The sequence below is a fragment of the Vombatus ursinus genome, unplaced genomic scaffold (genome assembly GCF_900497805.2).
Source record: "Vombatus ursinus unplaced genomic scaffold, bare-nosed wombat genome assembly UNPS02004691.1, whole genome shotgun sequence".
NCBI lineage: Eukaryota > Metazoa > Chordata > Mammalia > Diprotodontia > Vombatidae > Vombatus > Vombatus ursinus.
In genome coordinates, this window is record NW_020944469.1 from 1,656,120 (window position 1) to 1,681,200 (window position 25,081).

The 25,081-nt window shown below is 39.4% G+C and overlaps 1 protein-coding gene across 3 annotated transcripts in view; it reads left to right on the forward strand.

The window, feature by feature from the left end:
* ATP7A (ATPase copper transporting alpha) overlaps positions 1–25,081 on the forward strand; it is a 118,722-nt gene that overhangs the window by 80,450 nt on the left and 13,191 nt on the right. For all 3 annotated transcript variants that reach the window (XM_027839579.1, XM_027839593.1, XM_027839587.1), the window contains exons 6-18: positions 7,408–7,571; positions 8,392–8,553; positions 11,978–12,054; positions 12,237–12,462; positions 13,671–13,904; positions 14,292–14,383; positions 14,615–14,742; positions 17,152–17,306; positions 17,650–17,784; positions 19,479–19,673; positions 20,893–21,075; positions 23,970–24,183; positions 24,595–24,741. In XM_027839579.1, coding sequence (XP_027695380.1) covers positions 7,408–7,571; positions 8,392–8,553; positions 11,978–12,054; positions 12,237–12,462; positions 13,671–13,904; positions 14,292–14,383; positions 14,615–14,742; positions 17,152–17,306; positions 17,650–17,784; positions 19,479–19,673; positions 20,893–21,075; positions 23,970–24,183; positions 24,595–24,741 — 2,112 coding nt within the window. The remainder of the gene's footprint in view (positions 1–7,407; positions 7,572–8,391; positions 8,554–11,977; positions 12,055–12,236; positions 12,463–13,670; positions 13,905–14,291; positions 14,384–14,614; positions 14,743–17,151; positions 17,307–17,649; positions 17,785–19,478; positions 19,674–20,892; positions 21,076–23,969; positions 24,184–24,594; positions 24,742–25,081) is intronic.

Below are 25,081 nucleotides of genomic sequence, written 5' to 3' on the forward strand. Positions count from 1 at the left end.
CATGAAGAGGTAAACAGGAAAGAGAAATCTTAAGGGACTTATTAAAGGTGAATTGTTTACATCCCTACATGGAAAGATGATATTTCTAACTCATGAGACCTTTCTCAGTATTAGGGTAGTATATATAAACAGAGGGCACAGGGTGAGTTGAAGATGAAGGGGTGATATCTGGAGAATAAAATTAAGGGGTAAGAGAGGATTATACTGGGAGAAGGAGAAAGGGAGAGATAGAATGGGGTAAATTATCTCACATAAAACAGACAAGAAAAAGCTTTTATGGTGGAGGGGAAGTGGGGGAAGGTGAGAGGGAATGAGTGAATCTTACTCTCATTGGATTTGGCTTAAGGAGGGAATAACATACACACTCAATTGAGTATGGAAATCTATCTTACCCTTCAGGAAAATAGGGAGGAAAGGGGATAAGAGGGGGGGATGGTAGAAGGGAGGGCAGGTTGGGGGAAGGGGTATTCAGAATGCATGTTGTCTTGGGATGGGGGAGGGGAGAGATGGAGAGAAAATTTGGAACTCAAAATCTTGTGGAAGTGAATGTTGAAAACTAAAAATAAATAAATTAACTCATAAAAAAGATAGTTACACAACATTACCATGTTAAAAATATATTTACTGTGAATGTTGGATGGTTTAAGAGGAGATTGAAGAAGTGTTCAAAGGTTCTGGAGCTGCCCCAGTGCCCACCCTAAGTCCCCAGGGCTAAGGTCCACAGTATGAGTTATGTCAGTGGGTAGGAAGTTCTAGCAGTAAATTCACAGCCTTCAAATTCCAGTTGGAACCAACTTCAAATTCCACCTTAGTCTCTTCTTGTCTCTTACTTTGGGAGACTAGGAGCATGACAGATAGAAGTCAATTAGTTGGCTTTTATCAGTCAGTCACACCCAGGTTTTATACCAGCCAGATACAGAGAAAATATATACTGTACTATTTTTAAATAACCTACGATTTTGGAGAAGCAAAATGGTATTAATGGGTGGAGGCCTGGCTATGGAGTCAGAAAGATGTGGGTTCACATCCTGCTTTCAATGGCTTACTAGCTCCGTGACCCTGAGCAAGTTATTTAACTTTTCAGTGGCTCCAGGCAACTCCTCAGTAAGATTAGAAATTATAATTGAATTACCAGTCTGCATTGGTGGAGGGAGTTTCCACACCCAGAATTCCATTTACCGATGAAATCACAGATCTGGACTCATGATTCAGACTTTTCACAGACTGACCTTTCTCCAGAATATTCTGAATTAGTAAGGGTTCACTGTATTAAATAAGGAAATATATAGCTCTCCAATTAATAAACTTGTCTTGAAGTGAGTACCTAGGTAGAATGGTAGCCTCATTAAAAACCATTTTAGCTGGACATTTAAGCTAACCTGGGATGGACAGGATCTTCTTTTCTAATTTGAATTCAAATACACCAACAAGACCATGGGCAAGTCACTTGACTTCTCAGCCTTTCCTCCTCCTCACCTCTCCCCCACCCCCAACACTCTGAAACTGAGAGTTACAGATGAGTGGCTGGTTGGATTTGGTAGAAGAATGTTCCACAGCAGGAATTCCCTGTACCAGTGAAATCATAGATTGGGACAAAACCAAAACAGACATTTAAAAAAAAAAACAAAAAACAAAACCAGCCTGAAACCACAAGTGTGTGGTGTTGTTGGCTTCCTTTTTCTAAGTGTCACTTCAATGACTTCTTTGCACGTGTGTGCCTGTCTTCCCTCTTTGGCTGATTCTGTGTACTCTTACAGATTCTGTCGGTGGGCTTTTTGGTTTTTGTTTTGTTTTACATAGTTGCAGTCAGTGTGTCTCTTATTTGATGTTGCTTTCTTCATCTGAAACACCTGATATGTCTTCCCCAATGGTAGGAACAGTTCTGTAGCTTCCTGGATAAAGCCAAATCTGTAAAAGCCTGACCCAATACACAGCTCCCACAACAGTGCGGTAATGTGCCTTGCCATCAAATTTGTTCATTTTTGACACTCTCTCTAGCAAAGTAGTGGGTGTAAGATGGGAATCTTAGACCTTTATTTTACATTTCTCTAATTATTAGAGAGTTTGAACAACTTTTCAGGTGGTTATTGATCATTTGTGCTTCCTTTAAGAAATATCTGTTCAGGGCAGCTAGGTGGTACAGTGAATAGAGCACTGGCCCTGAAGTCAGGAGCACCAGAGTTCAAATCCTACCTCAGATCAAACACTTGACATGTACTAGCTGTGTGACCCTGGGCAAGTCACTTAACCCCAATTGCCTTAAAAAAAAAAAGAAAGAAAGAAATATCTGTTTATATCCTTTGAGAATGGATTTTATTGTATTAATTTGGTCAATTCCACATCAAATTTTGAGGCCTGATTTTTATCAGAAATATTTATGGTAAGAACTTTCCCCCAGTCATTTCTTTCTCTTTTATTCTGTATGTATTGCTTTTTGTCATGAAGAAATTCTTTATTTTTATGTAATCATATCCACATATTTTGCCTCTGATATTTTCTTTTATTGGTTGAATAAGAATTTTCCTCCTATTTGTAACCATAGTAGTAATATTATCAGAGCCAGAACTAACACTGGCTTTTAACCCAGGCATTAACATCTGAGGAAGGGTGCTTCAGGAGGTGGAGCATAATTCTGTCCCCTCAGGTTGATAGACTAGATCTCTCACTGGGCTGCCACCCCCGGAGTCTGTGGCCACATCACACCCCTCACCTAAGTCCCACATACTCACAATGTGTGGACTGTTGGCAATTCGGTGCTTGGTCTGGAAGCCTGAAAAAATCATTGGTACCAGTGAGCCTAGGGATAGAGAGAGAGTATCAGTAGCAAAGGCAGAAGGAAATGGCAGCTATCACCTGTACCCTAAATTGTAAACCATCTCTAGCCTTCCCTGGTCCCTGTTCTCAAACCTCCCTTTCCACTGTACACTCTGGAACCCTCTATTGATCAACTCTTTGTTCTAGATTTCTTCCTCTCAATTTCCTCTCATCTTCTGGTACTCACTAGCACCTAGCTTTCTCCTGAAAACGCCACATTTCTTGGCACCCTCTTTAAGGCTGGTTGCTCCTCCTTTCTTATCCCCTGACACACTGTAACAGAGGAAGAGTTGACATACCCTTTGCTTCCTACTGCTACTTTCAGACCCTCCATCTGCCACCATCACTCAATAACCACCTCTCCTTTAAAGTTCATTTCATCCTGTCCTGGGCCTTCTTACTACAGACCTCCATGTTACTCTTCTTTCTCCCAACTAGGTTCAGTACCCCGACTTTGACATTATTCCAAATATCCCAGCCTGCCCAATTCTCAAGACCTCTGTATCTCAACCACACACAGAAGCCATCATTATATCATACTCTGCTCCTCACCCTACCCCCCACACCCCAAGATAATGGAATTCTTAGTTATGACTTTGTGTATCCTATTCAATTTTCTCTATTAAAAATTAAATTATTGATTCATTTGGAATTTATTGTCATACATGGTATAAAAAGTGAACTCTAAGGCCCCCTCTTTTTTTTTTTTTTTACCATACTGCTATCCAATTTTCCCAATATTTATATTGACCAATATTCCCAAATATTTTGTTATATTGGGTTTATCAAATACTAGTCTGAAAGTTTTCGGTTCTAATTTTGAGTTATCTCTTCCACTCTGTTGACCTATTAAGACCAGTTTTAACTGGATCGTCTGTAAATCTAATTTTTTCATTTTGAAGTGACAAGCACATAGTAGGTACTTAATATAAATCCTTGTTGACTTCATGTAAATGATGATTTTTTTGCACCATTCCCCTAAACCTAACTCTCCATAGAAGCTATTCCAAGCCTTCTTAATGTACGTACAACCACTATCTCCCCACTCTTCAACATAGGACCTTGCCTCATACTTTATTCAAAAAATTGAGGCCATCCATTGTGCTCTCCCTCTTCTCCCCAACTTTACACTTCAAGTCACTTTAGCATTGTCCTTTATCCTCTCCTCCTTTGCTCCAGAATGGAGTAGCACTTACCTTTGCCAGGGCCAACTCTTGATCCTAGTCCCTCCCATAATCTCTGGCAGTTTACCCCATCAATCATCCTTATCTTTCCCTACTTTTCAAAGTCTCCTTACCCACTGCCTCCTTGTCTATTTCCTTCAAACATACTCACGATCTCCTCTACCCACCAAAAACCTTCACTTGACCCTAGCATTCCTTTAAGCTATCATCCAATATCTCTCTTCCTTTTCATAGGCGAACTCCTAGAAGAAGCTTTCTACACTCACTACTTACACTTTTTTACCTCTCGCTTCCTTTGCCATACCTTGTAATTAGGCTTCTGTCTCACAGGAAACTACTTTTCCCAAGGTCACCAAAAGATCTCTTTATTGCTAAGTTCAGTGCATTTTTTTCAGTCTTTATCCTTCTTGACTTATTTTCTCTTCATTGTATGTCCTGGGCTCTCTTCTTTTCTTTCCTCTTTCTTCGAGATCTCCCTCCCCCCCCCCCCCCCCCCCCTCGGGTCCCCCCCTCTCTCTCCCTCTCTCTCTCTCTCTCTCTCTCTCTCTCTCTCTCTCTCTCTCTTCCCCCTCCTTCTGCTCTCTCCCCCCTACTGATCTCATCAGCTCCTACCTATTCAACTATTATCTCTGCAAATGGATCCCAGATCTATATATAAAACTCTCTCATATCTTTCTCTTGAACTCTAGGATTACACATCCAGCTGTCTGCTTGACATCTCCACATGGATGTCCAATTAAGTATCTAGTTTATTACATTGTTATGTTACAATTTGTTTAGTCATTTCCAAATTAGTTGGTACCCATTTTGTTTTCATTTCTTTGCTATGGCAAAAAAAAGTGCTGCTATGAATACTTGTATATATTGGACCTTTCTTTCCCTCTTTGATGTCTGTAGTTGAATTGAACTTTGAAACAATGATACCCTCTGGTTATGGAGGAGTATGAGGTTCTCCACCCCATCCCTGAAAGGTCCCAGTCTGCTGGTCTTTGGGAATTCCTATCTGCCTTTTATAGTTTTGTCTTTTGCTCTTTACTTTCACTTCTTAGTACTGTGGGCTGGGAAACCAGATTGAGCAAATTACTTCACCCCTCTGGGCCTCATTTCCTCTTCTGTAAGGGGTTGGCCTAGATGACCTTGAAGGCCATTTCTAGCTCTAAATCTAAGATCCAATGATATCACACTCAATATTTCCAAAACAAAATTCATCTTTCACTGTAAATCTTTAACTCTCACCTCCTAACTTCCCTGTTTTTGTCACGGATGTCACCCTTCTTCCATTTGCAAAATTTATGATCCTAGGGGTGATTCTTGACTTTTCACTTTTACTCCCTGCCTATATCTAATCAGTTGTCAAAGTCTTGTTATTTCCACTTCCTTAAAATCTCTCACACCCATCCCCTTCTCACTACTCAAACCACAAGCACCCTATTCCAGGCCCTCACCACCTCTCACCTGGATTATTACAATGGATTAATTGGATCTCTCTCTCCAGTCTCTCCTCTCTAAGATCCATCTTCCACAAGTTGCCAAATTGCTATCACTTATGCTTGGGCCTGACCATGTCAGTCCCTTGCTCCAGAAACATCAGTGGTTCCCTATTGATTTTAGGATAAAATTTAAACTCTTCTATTTGGCACTTAAAACTCTTCATAATCTGGCTCTAGCCTATCTTTCCAGGCTAATTATACATTAAGTATCCTCCCAAACTCTGCACTCCAGCCAAACTGGTCTACAAGTATACATAGTCAAGCAAAACAAATTCCCACATTGGGCATGTCCAAAAATATAGGTGTCATTCTACATCTCGAGTCCCTCACCTCTCTGTCTGGAGGTATATAGCATATTTCATCATCTAGAATCAAGATTGTCACTCACTGATCAGAGTTCTTAAAGTCTTTCAAATTGTTTTCCTTTACAGTGTTGTTGTCGTTGTACAAATTGTTTTCTTGGTTCTGCTCACTTCACTCTGGATCAGTTCATACAAGTCTGCCCAGATTTCTCCAAAACTGTCCCTTTCATAATTTTTTATGATGCAATAACATTTCATTTTATTGATTGCCATCGACAAATGATGTCAGCATTGGGGGTACAAAGACAACAAATGAACAACAAAGGCCTATTTTTACTCATTTGTGAACCTGTTGTTCCCTCCAGTAGATGATAAGCTTGTTAGGGGCAGGAACTCTTGTTCAGTTTTTGTCTCTGTATCCCCAGTTCTGACACATAGTAAGTATTTAATAAATGTTTGTTTATTGATTAGAGAGATGAGACATTCATAGAAGGTTCGTATCTAAATATATGGTAGTTGTTTTGCTAATGAAGTCTTCCATTACCAATCTGTGTATCCAGGAATTTGAAGTATGGGATACCTTTTAGATAATCTAACATACTAAGACTTATATGAACTGATGCAGAGTGAAGTGAGCAGAACCAGGAGAACATTGTACACAGTACACAGATGATCAGCTGTGAATGTCTTAGCTATTCTTAGCAATACACTGATCCAAGACAGTCCCAAAGGACTCATGATGAAAAATGCTGTCTACCTCCAGAGAAAGAATTGATGGAGTCTGAAGGCCGACTGTAGCATACTTTTTGAACTTTATTTTTTTTGGTTTTTTTTTTTTTTGGTCTGTGTTTTCTTTTGTATCATGGCCAATATGGAAATATGTTTTGCACATGTATAACCTATATCAAATTGCTTGCCTTCTCAAGATGGGGAAGGGAAGGAGAGAGAGAATTTGGAACTCAAAATTTTAAAAAATGAATGTTAAAAAATTTTTTGCACATAATTGAGAAAAAAAAAGATTAACATACTGGCAAACTATAGTATAGTAGAAGAAAAATAATTTTATTTGATAATATTGCAAAGTGTACATTGCTCCTTTCTTGGCTAATTTGCTATTCACCTTTAGCACTTAAATTCAACAAATTCAATTGAGCACACATGACTAAGCACTTACTGTATATAGACCAAGCTCTGTACTAGCACTGGGTGAGATAACAAAGTTTAGATAAGACCTGGGCTCTGACTTTGTGAGGCTTAGTCATGTTGGAGAGAACAAAGCAACACATGCAAAGCAGTCATTTTGAGACCATGTCTGATGGAGCACTGCCTCAATGAGTCATCCATTTTTCTTGAAGAAAAAACTTTTTATCAAGTGCTGATTTCTTCCCCCTACCTTTGGTTTCCCAAGATATGTAGGTTCCTTTTTACAGGCCACTAAACTCATTAACACCAGTCCCTCCAGTCACTCTTTGTTCTGTGCCTAAAGGTTAATTTCTCTAGTTTAATTTTAGGCATTTTTACCATTGGCCTTAGTTTTAATTAAAAGATAATTACAAAACCCCTCCTTTTCTATAGGTGTTATGTTGTCTGCATTGTTTCTTTTATTAATGTTCTCAGGGATATATTCTGTGCTCGTGGCCCTGATGGCGGGCAAGGCAGAAGTAAGATACAACGCCGCCATTGTGCAGCCCCCAATGATAGCAGAATTCATCAGGGAACTTGGATTTGGAGCTGTGGTCATGGAAAATGCTGACGAAGGGGATGGGGTTCTGGAACTTATTGTAAGTAAGACCTTCTTAAAAGCCTTCCATGGAGTACTTGGGGATAATGCAGAGTAGAACCACAAAGATAGTCAAAAGGTTAGAAAATCAAACTTTGGAGGAAAGGCTAAAAGAATTGGGATAACTCAATCTGCAAAAAGCATGAAGATTTAATGACAGACTGTAAGTGATACAGGCGAAGGGCTATCCTACAAAGGATGGTAGCTGGATCTATTGCCATTTTCAGGAGAAATCAAAATAAGAAGAAATTAGTTTAAACTATAACACGAATTAGACGTGGGGAAGAATGTCATGGCACAGTTCTTAGAGATAAGAATGGGTAGATAACCAGGATAGTTTGTGGAATCTCTGTCTTTAAAAGAGAGGAGAGATTCTCATATGTTGATGATCTCCACTGTACATTGCTCTTTTTTTTGGATGAATATGCATTCTTTTTTCATTTCTTCATTTAAGAGGGAAAAATGCAGTTCCTTATTTTCACAACATATCGCAAACGATTTTATGGAAGGTATATTAAAGCAAGGTGACCAGTCCAGATGATTTCACTTTAAATAAAAACCCTAAAATCTAGTCTGCTCCACTGTTACTGCTCAGTACATGTTTCAGTAACCATCTCTCAGCAATACTAGAGGGAGCCTAGGTTAGAGAATTACACACATGCACAATCAGAGACATGCACACATACATATATATGAAAATAGATTGCCACCTGCTGGTTGTATAAAATGTTGTTTTATGTACAGCTGTGACTTTAATTAGCCATAATGCAATATACAGCAAAAAGTTACTTAAGAAAGAGACGAATGTTTGTATTTAACAGGTAAAAGGAATGACATGTGCCTCCTGTGTGCATAAAATAGAATCTACCCTTATGAAAACCAGAGGGATCTTCTACTGCTCAGTAGCGCTGGCCACCAACAAAGCGCACATCAAATATGATCCAGAGATTATCGGTCCTAGAGATATTATCAATACCATACAAGTAAGTACCGAGATTTTACTTTTCTCCATTACTTCATTATTGACCAGAGTTTTCAAACAGACTGTGTGATTTGCTCAGCTCAAGATTTCTTACTTATTCTTTCTAGTATTGAATTGTAACCTGGAATAATTATAGCTGAATTAACCAGTTCCCTGAAAATCCCCTAGAATCATTCTTTTCTGGCTCAGCAACAGAGACAGCAGTCTGGGGTACTTTCTGTGACTCTTCATATTTTTCTCCATAAGATTTGTCTTCAGATTCAGTCAGGGCTTTTGAGCCAGTCGGTTTCCCCCACTCTCTCCAACCTCACCGCCTCCTGCTGGTCCTCCTTATCAAAAAAGAGCAGGACGGGAAGACATAAGCCATTTATCAGGTATAAAATGCAGATATCTTTGTAATCATGGTTAGCCTTGAAATGGATGTGGACAACTTAAAAAAAAAGTGGTAGCAAAAGAAAATTTGGCACGAGGCAATTTTCATGGCCATCACTTGCCTGGGGTTTTTGTTTTAGTTTTTTTTTGTGAAAGCGTATGACTATTATTTATGCATTGGAAAAATGAACTGAAAGACCAAATGCCTATCCATATAGTTGATTTCTCCTCCATTCTTCAGCAATTTGCTTTGTTCATCTCTACATGAGGATATTCGTAATACACAGAAAAGCTCATTTAAACAAAACCATTCACATGAGCCTCTTCCGACAACAAAAATATTGCCAAGTCCCAACTAATAATAGCTCATTTCTTTCTTTCCTTTTTGGGGTTTAAAGATGTTTTTAGCTTTTACACCATAGTAATTTCTCAACCAAATCACTTAACTCTCCCTTGTAATAAAGAAAAACAGTGAAGCAGAACCACTAGATCAATGGGCCAGTCTGACAGTGCATGTGACATTATGCTCCCATAATCCTCCACCTCTCTACTGAGAGGAGGGAGGTTTGTTTCATCATCTTTTTCTTTAGGATCAGGATTGGTCATTGCAATTAATCGAAGTTCAGCTGCTTTTTACTGTTGTTTTCATTAACATCATTGTAGTCATGGCTACAAGATTTTGCTCTACTAGTTTTTTGTACTTCATTCTGTTTTGATTCAAAAAAGGAGCTAGTCAGATTTTTCTGATTTCCTCATATTTGTTGTTTTTTATGGCCTTTTACAATTATATAGCATGATTACATTCATGCCACAATTTGTTCATCTGTTCCTCAGTTGATAGCCATCATTCATATAGCTCTTTAAGGTTTGCAAAGTGCTTTATACATTTTGTCTTAGTTTATCCTCACAACAACTCTGGAAGATAGGTGCTATCGTTATCCCCATTTTCCAGTTGAGGAAACTGAGGCAAACAGTATTTCAATGACTTGCCCAAGGTCACACAGTAAATATCTGAGGCTGGATTTGAACTCAGGTCTTCTTGACTCCAGATACAGCATACAATCCATTGCACCACCTAACTGCCATTGATTGGCATCTACATTGTTTCCAGTTTTTTGTTGCCACGACAAAATGCTGCTATGGAATATGTTGGTATAGGTGGCACCTTTCTTTTTGTTTTTGACCTTTGTATATATACCTTGTATTGGGATTAGTGGAGTAAAGGGTATGAACAGTTAAGTGACTTTTCTTAAATAAAATTTTTTTTTTACTAAAGGATTGGACCAATTACTTCACAGCTCCTAAAGAAGTAGATAAGTAAGCCCATGTACCCACAGCCCCTCTAACAACGACTGTTTTCATTAATCATTTGAAACATTTTGTGACTTATCTGTTTCAAATAGTATTCAGTATAACAAACTCTGCATCATTGATTCTCAGCCTTTTTAAGTATGAGAACCCCTTTTTAACATAAAAAAAAATTTGGCAGATCTCTACAGAGGAATGTTACCATCTGTTGGTAACAAAAATAGATCTAACAAAAAGCTGCTGTGAGTTTGGTGACAATTTAAAGTGAACTTGTGTTTCATTAATTATGATAGCATCCATATGTAAAAAATGGGAAAACACATTCGAGTGAAACATGTAGTCTGTAGGAGGTATGTTTGCTTTTCTCTGACAATTCTGCCCTCCTCTATTGAGTAATTGAGAAAGAGCTCTTGTAAATCTCTGTTCCTTCCTCTAACCCTCCCTACCCCCCTTTTCCTGCCCACTTCCTGTCCTTGGGCCACAGGTTGGTGGCTGTGCTCTAGATCAACCATAGAGACACTTCGTTGATGCTTGTCACACTAGGACTTGATCTGGACTTACAACTTTTTATCTCATGGAATTTAACTTCACCATTTGCAGAACATGGTTACAGGGGCGTGGGGTTGGAGGGGGACAAGTTTCCCCTTCCTCCTTGCTACCCCCTGCACACAAGAAGAAAGAAAAGCACCTCTAATACTGGTGCATGCTACTCCACAGAGGGGGCTTCTCTTCTCCTCCACTTAATGAGATTCTCTGGGCTTCAATGTGAAAGGCTTTCTGTTATTTATTGTACAATTCTTAGGATGGCAAATGTGTGCTTTCCTTCATTATTATTATTTTTTTCACCAAGTTTACAATTCATATAAATAGTATCTAATCCAGATGCTGGATCAGGAGAGATAATGGATGGCAAAGTTCTTTGGCAGTAAAAAATAGCACTAGTGATAATTGCCACCTGTATAGCACTTAAAGATTTGCATAGTACCTGAAATTCATGACAATCTAATGAGCTGATTGTCACAGGTGTCATTATTCCCATTTTACAGGTAAGGAATATTCACCTCAAAGATGTGATCACACAGCTAGTGTCAGGGTCAGGGTCAGGATAGGAACCCAGCCCCCTACCTCCACCTCCTTATTCTAAAGAAATGTAACCAGAATTTATCCCCAACAATTGAATGTACTTTTTTTCTGTCTATCATCATGGCTATCATCTGATGAGACTTAGTTGTTTGGTTCCTTTTTTCCTCTTCCTTTTTCATTGTGACAGAATGATTTTTGTAAATGATCTTTTCCTGAGACATTAGGAATAGTGACTGGTGCCCAAGAAACAATCATCCTATAGGTTAGTGTACTCCCAAACCCAAGTTTTAAATGACTCAGTATTCCTTGTTTGTATTGAGGATACATGTCTATATCTGTGTGTAACATGTGCATGTCAGGGAATTGGTCAACAGAGAGCAGCATCAGCACATTAGATTATGGCTGTCTCTACTCTTCTTTTGACCAGTTTTTTGGACTGCTGTCCTCAGTAGGTCTTAAAAGCCATAAGTATATGACAGTGTGCCAAAGTGACGAAGAAATACAATGTCCTAATTTTGCTAAATGGTTATTAGACATCATTTATTTCCTAATAAGAGAAATGCTCATCCCTTTGAGAAAGATGAATACATTTTACATGAAAGCCTGGCTAAAAATCTCCCGAGTAGCATATTTTAAAATAACTTTCTTTTGTCTTTCCTTAGAACTTAGGTTTTGAGGCGTCTTTAGTCAAGAAGGATCGATCAGCAAGCCACCTTGACCATAAACGAGAAATCCAGCAGTGAGTAATTCCAAGTGTCTTGTTCATTACAATTTTGGACTTCTTGTTAAATGTTGGCAGTCAGATGCCAATATTTTCCTGAGTGGAGTGGTCATAGGTTATTATCTCTATATATTATATGTGATCTATAATTGTTGGCTACCTACAAAAAAGATTTTCCTATTTTTTTTTTTAATTTCAAGGTGGAAACGAGCTTTCCTTGTGAGTTTGTTTTTCTGTATTCCTGTGATGGGGCTGATGATTTATATGATGGTTATGGACCACCACCTTGCTAGTATTCACCAGAATCGCAACATGAGTGAGGAAGAAATGGCAAGCTATCACTCATCAATGTTTCTGGAGCATCAGATCCTGCCGGGGCTGTCTGTCATGAATTTGCTGTCCTTTTTATTGTGTATACCTGTTCAGGCAAGTGAAATGTGTTGGATATTTTTGCATACTGTGGAAACAATCAAAACTTCTGAAACAGAAGCTTATTTTCAAATGTAAGCAGGAAATTAACCATAAATCCAATTTTTATAAAGGACAAAAATAATTATATTGAAGTTAAATCTAAATTGGATAATTCTTTTAAAAGCTAATTAAGCAGGATGGTCTTTGTTATCAAGGTAGGAAACAAGGCATGAGGAATTACTAGCTATAGTATTTAAATCTGTCAGTACACTTTATATGTTATGTGTGTTATTTCTCCACCGTGCTTCTGTCTAATCACTTAAGCAATAGATTTTGGAGGTCATTGTTTCCTGAGGCGCTACCATTAGACCATTAGACAAAGTAATCTTGAAATTTCAACTAAAAAGGGCAACTGTACCTGAGGGGGGTTGCTTTTCTTTTTACAGTCTGGGTCCCTCACTTCATTGGAATTTTTAAGGACACGTTTCCCAGTTGCTTAAGTCTGCTTAAGTCTACCATAAGGGGAAAAAAGAAAACAGCTACTACATTGTATATCCTGTGAAATTCCCCTAGAAAAAGGGGAAGTAAGTTTTGTATACAGAGTATATTTGACAAGGGAATGCGAGTCTTTCCCTGATCCCTGATTGTCCAGACATAACAGAAAAATCTCAGGACCCTCCACTTTGTCGGGTTTACATTCTAACATGTCTGCAGGATAGCAGTCTGGGCCCATGGGTCAAGTAAGAGGAGCTGGATTCTTCCCTAAAGGCTTTAAGCAAGTGTACATTCACCAAACATTTATTGAGCACCTACTATGTGTCAGGTACAGTGGCTACTGAAAAACACAAAACAGTTCTTGCTTTCCATTGGAGAAGCAGAAAGCTTATCCTTGTGTGTGACCATTTGAAGGGCCTCGTGGGATGTATCATCAGCGTTCCTGCTCGAAGTCTCTTCTTTAGCTTCTGACTTGAAAGCCAAATCCCACTGTCATCACCCTTCTTTTGCCTTCTTTTTGGACAGCCAGTGAGTTAAGAATGGTTTGAGTATTTTTAACTATAACAAAACTTGATTTTAAAAATTAAAAAAAAAAACATTCTTAGCTTTAAGTTGTACCAAAACAGAGTTTGCCAAGGAATAAACCCAAAGCTACCTGACTTATAGCTCCTTCATATGGTTGTTTGTGACTCACTAGGAAAAATCTCTGTGGTTCTTTGCTATTGCAGTTTTTTGGAGGCTGGCACTTCTACATCCAGGCGTACAAAGCCCTGAAACATAAGACAGCTAATATGGACGTGCTCATTGTGCTGGCAACCACCATTGCATTTGCCTACTCTTTGGTGATCCTCCTGGTTGCGATGGCTGAGAGAGCAAAAGTGAATCCCATTACTTTCTTTGACACCCCACCTATGCTGTTTGTGTTCATTGCGCTGGGGCGCTGGCTGGAGCACATAGCAAAGGTAAAAGGAAGCAAATGAGGAGGGCCGTTAGGGGGTTCAGTGAACTAGGCTGGGGAACATTGATATGGCTGTTGAAAAGCTGACACAGATGAGGATTTTTAACAAAGCTTATTTTAAACACTCATGGAAGGATTTAACAAAGGCAAGAAATTTGTTCTGTATAGCTGCAGTAAATCCTTCTTTTAAGCAGAAAAAAAAATAATAGGACAAAAATATATTCTGGGTGCCCATCCAAATTGTTATGAAAAATTTTCTAATTTGGTCCAATTATATGTCCCAAACTAACTTTCTGCTACAGCTATCTTGCCATCCCAGATCTGAAGGCTATCTTACTTTTATTCCTTTAGTGTTGTTACTACTGAATGTTTTCCTTTTTTTTTTTTTAAGGGGAAAACATCAGAGGCTCTTGCAAAGCTAATTTCACTACAGGCTACAGAGGCAACTATTGTAACTCTAGATGCAGACAACATCCTCTTGAGGTATTTGATAATTCTTCCTCTGGAATTCTCATTTTTGGCTTTGTTTCCATAGTGTTATAAAACTCCTTCAACAGATTTGAAGTTTCAGCAGAGAGAGTCCATGAAATTGCCTTTTGCAGCTCCATCTCTGACCATGTCATTATAAACTGTGTATCTGTGTGTAACACAGCCTGTCTAGTGTATGGGAGGAGGAGGTTGTCATGAGGACTTTGCATGTTGATTCCTTTCCAGTGAAGAACAAGTGGATGTGGAGCTTGTGCAGCGAGGTGACATCGTTCGAGTAGTTCCAGGGGGCAAATTCCCAGTGGACGGTCGGGTCATTGAAGGTCATTCGATGGTAGATGAATCTCTCATCACAGGTAGGGCCTTTCAGGGGCTTGGGAAAGGATAGAAAAGCCCACAAACTATTGAATGTTTTCAATCAATCAGATAGATTGAATGAGTATTTATTAAGCACCTACTGTGTGCTAGGCACTACACTGAGGCAGAGGTCAAATGACTTGCCCAGGATCACACAGCTAGTAAGTGGGAACTCAGGTTTTCCTGACTTCAGGCCCAGTGTTCTCTCCCTTGTGTCGTAAGTGCCTACTATGTGCCAGGCAGGCACTGTGCTAAGCGATGAGGATACAAAGACAAGGAATGAAACAATTCCTTCTCTCCAAGAGCTTATGTTTTACTGCAGGAGACATGTCACATTTGCAAATCTATGTGGAATAACTACAAAGTAGGTACAAGGTAGTTTGATAGGGAGCTAGTTTAGGGTTTGGTTTTTCCAGAAGTTTTAGCGCAATGAGCACATTATGATCACTGAGAATCATGCTGCTATGAAAATAATTCAAATAGCTAATTTTACCAAGCCCATTTGTAATAAAAACAAATATCATTTGTTTGCTTGGGGTTTGCCTATGCTCTTGTGAATCTTGGAGTGGGTAGCCAAAGAAGACTGTGGAATCACTCAGTCTGATAGAGAACCCAGTGGACTCTGATGCATTATTGGGCAAATACGTTCAACCTTGTCACCCATCCCTAGTGGAGTTTTAGCAGCACTCCAGGGGTTTAGGTCTAAAGTAGGACAGGATTCCTCTCTAGTAAGCAGCAATCTCAATAGTTCTGGCCTGGCCTGCCCTGGGTTATCCCCAGGCCAGAGAATCCCCTGAAAATCAGTTCATTCTATTATGCATCCAGCATTTATTAGGTACCTACTGTATACAGCTCACTGGTGTTGGAAGAGATATAAAATTTAGATAAAATATGGTTCCTACTTTTATCTTACAGCCTAGTAAGGGGAAAATAAATTAACATGTATCACTATAATCTATCATTGCAGAACAAAACGCCACTCAAGGTCTAAGGGAAATTTTTATCGACACTGGGGTAAAGGAGAAGACAGGGCAGACTTCCTAGGGGAAGTAACATTCTATTGGGCTTCAGAAAACACATGCAGAAATTGAATGGATGCAAAGGGGAAGGAAGAGGACATTCAAGGTGCAGGAAGCAAGGATGCCACCATTGAGGGCTCTTTTAGAAGGGACGTGGAATAGCCTTGGGGAGCCTATATAACTTGACCCTAACTGGAGGAAATTGAGCTAGTGCCAAAATTGGCCCTGGGATTAGGAATGATTCAGAACCAAGGTGGTGCTGCTGGAGCAATCTCAAATGACAGCCTGGACCTTAAGCTTACCCAGGCCTGGATCTGTGTCCCCAGAAGTGGCCTGGAACCATCCTTTAGGGAAAGGAGTGCGTGCATTATGAGGGCAAAGCTAACATTAACCAGGCATTTATTTACCCAGATTCCATCCACAGTGAAAATACTTTTTGATAATTACAGGCAGTACAACCTTGGGTTACTTAGTTTTGAGGCAATGAGAATAGACTAGAGGCAGTATGCTGAGAGTCTCGGCTCTGCCCCCAGGCCAGCTAGCTGCGATGTTGGGCAAGGCACTTGCTCTCTCACATCCTCTTAGCCCATTTCCTCCATTTTGAAATGGCTTTAGGTTAGACAGTCTCTAAGGTCCCCTTCAGATCTGATGTGTTATGTACATGAGGCTCCTTTCTACCTTCTGTTCTGAGGATCCTTGTATTTCTTTCTTGATTACAGTGGAGTTGGAAGGTCTCCAGGAATTGGCTGCAATTTTCAAACAGTAATATACAAGGGAAACTGTCAGTAGTCAGTAAACATTTACCATCACCACTCTCTGTCCCTCTGATTGGGGGGTGGAGCCATGAACTCCCAAACCTCCATTAAAAGAGGAAGCCCTCTCAGAACATCTTCTCATTCTCACCTGGCTGTACTACTTTGGGACTTCTCTGAGTTTTCCACAAGTACCTTCCTGGGCCTGCCCCATCTCTACCACCTGCTCCTTGAGGATAAGAACTGTTGTTCTTTTTTTATATTAGTATTTCCAGTGCTTAGCACAATGCTTGGCACATAGTAGGTATCTGATAAAAGTTTATTGACTATTGGAAACTGTGCCAAGTTAGCTAGATAACTGGCATCAGAATAAGGAAGCCCTGGGTTCAAGTCTCCAACACCTGCTGGCTGTGTGACCCTGAGCAGGTCATTTAACCTCTTAGTGCCCCAGGCAGTTGTCTCAGACTAAGTTGTATTAATAGTTGTACACCTGAATTGGCAGAAAGAGTTTCTTCCCTGGGAGTTTTCTACACCAGTGACACCACAAATCCTGGCTGCAGAAATGAAGTCTAAGTAAGAATTGTCAGGCCGCTGTTTCTGCGTGCTCCCTCACAACTGTTCTTACCTCCTTATCCAGGGGAAGCCATGCCTGTCACCAAGAAACCAGGCAGCTCAGTGATTGCTGGCTCCATTAACCAGAATGGGTCACTACTCATCAGAGCAACCCATGTTGGAGCAGATACAACCCTCTCTCAAATTGTCAAGCTTGTGGAGGAAGCGCAGACATCCAAGGTGACTGGGCTGGGCTGAGAGATTCTTAGGAGATGTGGTATGGACTGGTCTAGTCCAAGTAGTGGCCTTTCAGTACCTCGGTAGGTGTGGTGTTCTGGGCAGGAAGTCAAAGCAGTGAGTGGTTATTGAATGTCTCCTCTGGGCAGAGCATCATGATGGGCCCTAAGGAGGCAGGGCCAGACCATGTGGTTGTTGCTGATTTGTTTCAGTGTTAGTTTGGGGGCCGAGAAATGATATGTCTCTCCACAGTGCCAATCATGTATTGTCTTCAAAGTAAAAAAGAAAAAGAAAAAAGAGAAGAAAAGACAGAATCAAACCTTTTTTTCATTTTTTGCAATTCCAGGCTCCCATCCAGCAGTTTGCAGACAAACTTAGTGGCTATTTTGTTCCTTTCATTGTTATTGTCTCTGTTGTTACCCTCTTGGTCTGGATCGTGATTGGATTTATTAATTTTGAAGTCGTGGAAACCTATTTTCCTGTAAGTGGTTTGTAAGAACTTTATTTCTTATTTTTTAATTGGGAGGAAGTTTAACATTTCCTGTCTGTCTTTTTGTAAGTAATTAACTTGGACATTGCTTTATCAGAAACTGATATTTTGTGAAAATCTCGGGTGTATATGAGAAGAGTTTAAGGCTAGGGAGGCCATGTTGGGCATTCATGTAGGTGTGTGATGTTCCTTTGGCATCTTAGTCTGGGAATTCTTTTTTTATTTCTAACTTCCCCAAAACCTATATTGTACTTTTAAAAATTTGTATAATTGATTTCCTTTTGAACATTTTATCTTTATTTCCTTTCTAGTGTTTTTTTCTTTTTTGACACGCTCCTAGATGATATCTTAAGGCCTCTTCTTTCTTGCCTTCTGTATCTAATTCTATGACAGTCTTCTAAATGTTGTATAGAAGAAAGGGCGTATGTAGCCTGTGAACCAGAAGACTTGAATTCGAGGTCTGGCTCTACTAACATAAAGTGACCTTGAAAAATCCCTTTCCCTTTAGGTGCCAGAGTTTCCTCCTTTGTAAAATGAAGTTTTGATTAGATGGTTTCTGGGGTCCCTTTCATCTCTCAAATTCTGTGATTCTGTAGCTTCTGACTTAAGAGTAAGTCAATGTCAGCAAATGTTTATTGAAAGCCCTATTGCTATAAATGAACAAGAGTGTTACTTTATTACGTCTCTTCAGAGGGAATTGGCCTTGGTGCATCACTGCCAGATCCCTAGGTTACTGAACGGACTAAATTGAAAGAGCTCTATATTTGTCTTATGTTACTAGTCTTTTGTGAAATCTAAAAAGAAGAAAGATTTCTTTAAATGGTTCAGGCTGGTCAAGTACATGCTTAACTGGAAAATTTCTGGGGCATATTTTGAAAGCTGTTTCTTACCAGGAAATTTCTGTTGCATTTCAAGGAGGGCGAGTGTCTTTGCAGGATTTTCCCCAAAGGGCATTTGTTTATCTACATCTTTGAAATCACTAAATGCTGCCATTTCCCTAACTAATGGAGAAACTCATCTGCCATTACTAGATCTGTAGGAATATTGCTAGAATTATAGATTTGGAGCTGGAAGGGATATTAAAGGTAATTTAGTCTGACCTTGTGAGTCAGTCAACAAATACTTATTAAGTGCTGGAATACAAATAAAGGCAAACACATGTTTTCTGCCCTCAGTTGAGACCCCAGAAGGGTCTCACTGTTGCTTAAGTGGCAGAATGAGATTTTGAACCCAGGTCCTCTGACTCCAAATCTACCACTCTGTCTTTCTGTGACACCACTGTCTCTCCTTTTACTACAAATCCATTGTTCATTTGACTATGACGTGTTGTCTTATAAATAATAATTCATTTTTATAGATTCTAGTGGCAGTCTCAAAAATATTGTTCCTCTCTGTTGTAGATGAAATTGAATTTAATTAAGTTCTCTTTGGCCCTTAGTGTGGAATTTTCCATTTTTAGCTGTAGCAAGAATGAAATTCTACACATAGGAGCATGGCCAATTTAATAGTTGACTTTGATTTATTTATTTATAATCAAAAAAGGAAAACTTATTTCTTTCTAGATTTTCTCTTGTAATGAAAAGCCAAGTTTCCAGGTGGAATTCGAATGTCTAAGTATCCTTCCTTCCCATTGTCCTATTCAGCACTCTACGATGCAATAATGAAAATATCTTCTTTCTTTGCAGGGCTACAACAAGAGCATCTCCCGGACTGAAGTGATAATCCGATTTGCTTTCCAAGCCTCTATCACTGTGCTGTGTATAGCCTGCCCCTGTTCTTTGGGCTTAGCCACTCCCACTGCTGTTATGGTGGGCACTGGGGTAGGAGCTCAGAATGGCATCTTGATCAAAGGTGGAGAGCCCCTTGAAATGGCCCACAAGGTAAGCAGAAGCAGGTACATCCAGCTGGTTCATGCAGAACTGCGTGGGCCAGAGTATGGTCTTAGCATCTGCACAGAGGGCTCCCTGCCATGCTGGGGCTTGGCCTGAGCTTCTTTCCTGGGCTTGTCACTTCTGTGAACCTCCATTTCCTCATACGAGAAGATGAGGACCATAACATTGGCTCTACCTGCCTCATGGGGCTCTTTTGGGAATAATGCTCAGATAACATTGAAGTGCTTTCTAAATGTGAAGGGCTCCCATTATCTCCTGTAGTTCCTCTCCTTAGAGTAAGCTGTCTGTCACACAATCTCAGACCTGTGTTTTTGATTACAGAAAAAACTACATTCTTGCCAGTGTTTATTCTGAGGAAATAAACTCTACTTGTATACACACATAAACCCTATACAGGTAGGCAGCTCTAAGCACATGGGGGAGATCGAGCCCTGCTTAGGACAAAGTTGGAACAATGGTCAAGCCACATGCAGTCAGCCTCTTCAGTATTGGGGCACCTTCTTTCTGGTTTCAGTTTGCTTCTGTTCCTACTCTAGACTGAGCTCCCCACTCTGGGTTACCTGAGCACAATTTCTTTTCTAACTTCTAATCTGAGGTTCCATGGAGCTCCCTGGCTGCCTGTGAAGCCAGGTTCTGATTCTCCACCTCTGTTTAGAGGTTCTGTTTACTCAGTGCCAGTCTGCCCTTCACAACAAGGTCTAGAGTGGGGCTTCTTCACCTTTGTTATGACCTGGACCCTTGGGCTATCTTGAGAAAGGCCCCTTCTGGGCCCCTTCTGAGAACCATGTTTTTAAATACATAAAGTCAAATGTGCAGAGTTAAAAAGGAAATCAATTATATTGAACTAATAATGTCCCTTTTTTCCTCATCCAAGTTCACAGAATCCCTGAACTCTGCCCCCTTGGGGTCTGTAGGAGCTAAGTTAAGAACTCCCCTGCTCTAGTTGTTTAGCACACATATACAGTCTAGCGTGGACAGTGGGGTTGGGGAGGAGTAGAGATGATTCACTACAGCTCTGACTCTCTTTCTCTTCCCCAAATCTCCCTACCTTCCCATCCTCCCAAAATTAATTGAAGGGAAGCCATTTAAAAAAAAATACATAAGAAGGCAGTGTTTTTGCCAAAAGTGGAACTCCCCTCCTTAACATTGCAAAATTGATGATGGTAAGGAGAATCATGAAATGTCATGATGCATATGACTTTTGCAGGTAAAGGTAGTGGTCTTTGATAAGACTGGAACCATAACCCATGGAACCCCAGTAGTGAACCAGCTGAAGGTTTTAGTGGAAAGTAGCAAAATACCACGTGATAAGATCCTGGCTATTGTGGGAACTGCTGAAAGTAACAGTGAGCACCCACTGGGAGCAGCTGTGACCAAATACTGCAAACAGGTACGAAATTTTCCTTGTTTTCTACCATAGTGATCCTTATATATCGACTTTGTGAAGTAAGATGACCTTAGGAGCATTTGCTTCTGACTGTGTATCATTTGCATGAACCGACAGAAACAGATGGCCTAGCTAGTCATGCTTAAGGATTACTTACGTTCTTGGTGTGCACATTTCTTGCCTTTTTTTCTCTTCATTTTATTTCTTCTTATCCTTCAACTGTGACCAGCCAGATTCTTTATACCTAAAATATGCAGTAAAGACAGGGGGAGATACTGAGAGTCTGGGAACAGTGAAGATTGTTTTTTATTATTATTATTATTATTATCAAATAATTTATTTGTTTTTAGTTTTCAACATTCACTTCCACAAGATTTTGAGTTCTAAATTTTCTCCTCATCTCTCCGCTCCCCCACCCCAGGACTGCATGCATTCTAATACCCCTTTCCCCAATCTGCCTTCTCTTCTATCACTCCACCCCCTTCTCTTATTCCCTTCTCCTTCTGTTTTCCTGTAGGGCAGGATAGATTGCTATACCCCAATTCCTATATATCTTATTTCCCAGTTGCATGTGAAAACAATTTTTTTAACATGTTTTCAAAACTTTGGGTTCCAAATTCTTTTTCTTCCTCCCTCCCCACCCACCTTCATTGAGAAGGCAAGCAGCTCTATATAGGTTATACATGTGTAGTTATGCAAAACACTTCCATAATAGTCATGTTGTAAAAGACTTACTATATTTCCCTCTATCCTATCCCACCTCCCATTTATTCTGTTCTCTCCTTTGTCCCTGTCCTTCCTCAAAAGTGTTTACTTCTGATTACCCTGTCCCCCAATCTGCCTTCCCTTCTATCATCCCCCCCTCTCTTATCCTCTTTCCTCCTATTTTCCTGTAGGGTAAGACAGATTTCCATGCCCAATTGAGTGTGTACGTTATTCCCTCCTTAAGCCAAATCCGATGAGAGTAAGGTTGACTCGTTCCCTCTCACCTCCCACCTCTTCCCCTCCAACAGTGAAAAATGTTAACAGCCTGTAAGCTCCCTGAGGGCAGGGTCTCTTCCTTTGTATCTCCCCCAGCACCAACTGTCACACCTTGCTTATAGTAGGCATTGAAATATCTGACTGAATGAATGAAAGAAAGAAATCTTTTGGTCATTCATGGCCACAGCACCATATTAAAAAGAGTACTCTCCCAGATTTTTTTTATTTGTTTTTTTAATCAATCAAGAAACATTTATTATATGAACAGGCAGTTTTCAGATGAAGAAATTAAAGCTATCTATAGTCATATGAAAAAATGCTCTAAATCACTATTGATTAGAGAAATACAAATCAAAACAACTTTGAGGTACCACATCACACCTATCAGATTGGCTAACATGACAGAACAGGAAAATGATAAGTGTTGGAGAAGATGTGGGAAAATTGGAACACTAATGCATTGCTGATGGAATAGTGAACCCATTCCGGAGAGCAATTTGGAACTATGCCCAAAGGGCTATAAAACTGTGCATACCCTTTGATCCAGCAATACCACTTCTAGGTCTGTATCCCAAAGAGATCATAAAAATGGGAAAAGGAGGAGCAGCTAGGTGGCTCAGTGGATAGAGTCAGGAGGACCTGAGTTCAAATCCGGCCTCAGACACATAATACTCACTGGCTGTGTGACCCTGGGCAAGTCACTTGACCCCTATTGCTTTGCAAAAAAAAAAATGGGAAAAGGACCTACATGTACAAAAATATTTCAAGTAGCTCTTTTTGTGGTGGTCAAGAATTTGAAATTGAGGGAATGCCCATTAGTTGGAGAATGGCTGAACAAGTTGTGGTATATGAATGTAATGAAATATTATTGTACTATAAGAAATGATGAGCAGGCAGATTTCAGAAAAACCTGGAAAGACTTGAATGAACTGATGCAGAGTGAAGTGAGCAGAACCAGGAGAACATTGTACACAGTAACAGCCACATTGTGTGATGACTAATATTGATAGACTTAGCTCTTCTCAGCAATACAAGGATCTAAGACAACTCCAAAAGACTCATGATGGAAAATACTGTCCACATCCAGAGAAAGAACTATGGAGTCTGAATGCAGATCGAAGCATACTATTTGCTCTCTCTTTTTTTTTTTTTGTTTTGTTTTGTTTCTTCTTTTTTGTGGTTCTTATCATTGGTTCTAATTCTTCTTTACAACATGATTAATGTGAAAATTGTTTTAATATGAATGTATATGTAAAGCCTGTATCAGATTGCATGCCATCTTGGGGAGTGGGGGAGGCGAAGGCAGGGGAAAAAATTTAAAACTCAAAATCTTATGGAAGTGAATGTTAAAAACTAAAAATAAATAATTTATTTAAAAAAAAGGAAACACTTATTAAGCACCTGTTGTGTGCCAGGCACTGTGTTCTAGATACTGGGAACACAAAGACAAAAAATGAAAAAATCCCTACTCTTAAGGAACTTAGCAGGAGACATAAATAAATGAAGGCCTTGTTGTTGCTTCCCCTCTGACCTTCACTGAAAAAGGAACCTGAAATAATTAAGGATTTAACTTGTGGTGCTCTACTTGAGCAAGTAGGAAATGATCTAATCAACATGCATTCTTTGTGTAGTAATTAGGGAATGACATTGAGAAGAAAAAATTCTGAGGTCTGCTCTCATCTTTTCCATTGACGACTCATATGACCTTGGATGAGAGACTTAACTCTTAGTTCCTGCATTCTTAAACAAAACTTTATGTCCCATCAGGAGCTCAATATTTTGCAGTATGTGTCTGATAATTCATAATTAAATACAGGTTAAACTGTAGTATTTACATTGGCTCTGACTAAATGAGGACCTTGTGACATTTAGAAGAGAAAACAACATCCTTCTGGTTTTTGTTTTATTTTGGTTAGGAGCTGAACACTGAAACCTTGGGTACCTGCACAGATTTCCAAGTTGTCCCAGGCTGTGGCATTAGCTGTAAAGTAACCAACGTTGAAGCCCTGCTTCATAAAAGTGACTGGCAAGTCGAGGAAAATAATCTTAAAAATGCATCCTTGATGGAACTTGATGCAAATGATGGACAACCAGGTCATTCTTCCTTGATTATTGACGCCCAGATGCCCAGTAAGTTACTTGTCATTTTTTTTAGTACCATTTGAGAGCAGGTAGCAGACTTTGCAACCTTGAAATTTTAAGATTAGAAACACAGATCAATTTAAACGTAGCTTATTTCTCCCAAATTACCAATACACTGCCACATAATTAATTCTAAGTATGTCTTAGCCATACGCTGGACCTGAATTATTTGATATATTGCATAGACACACCAATAATTCTCTTAAGTACTCTGACTCATTTGCATACATATTAAATGTGTTTACTTATGAATTATATTTATAATACTTATGATCCCAAAATATATCCATTTTTTATTCCATATTTGCTTTTTCTTAAAGCAAAAAAAAAAAAAGGAGGCAGAACACCAAGCAATAATAACACAAAATTAGATAAAAATAATTTGCTTTCTTCCTTCAGCTGCTTCAAATCCTCAAAAGTACACAGTTCTCATTGGGAACCGTGAATGGATGAACAGAAATGGTCTTGTCATTAAGAACGACGTGGATAGTGCGATGATTGAGCATGAGAGGAAAGGTCGGACAGCTGTGCTGGTGGCCATTGATGGTAAAAATTTTCTGCAGCTTTGCTCTAAAACTTGGTGTTCAGATGCAGAAATACTAGGAATAGTTTAGTAGTTAATTATGTTGCTCTCTATATATTCTTAAGAACTTCTGAATTCTTCCTCAGACAAGTGTTCAGCAGTAACTGTGTACCAGCTGACATTTGAATGCAAAGAAATAAGATGCTTCAATTTAGTGATAATTCAGTTGTTCTGATTAAAGGTAATACATTTCACATAATTGAATTCTCTTGCATTTGCTTTTGACTGGACCATTCTGTACCTCTTTGTGTGGTAATGTCTAATGGAACAGAAATTAAATATCCCCATATTTAGATTTATCCT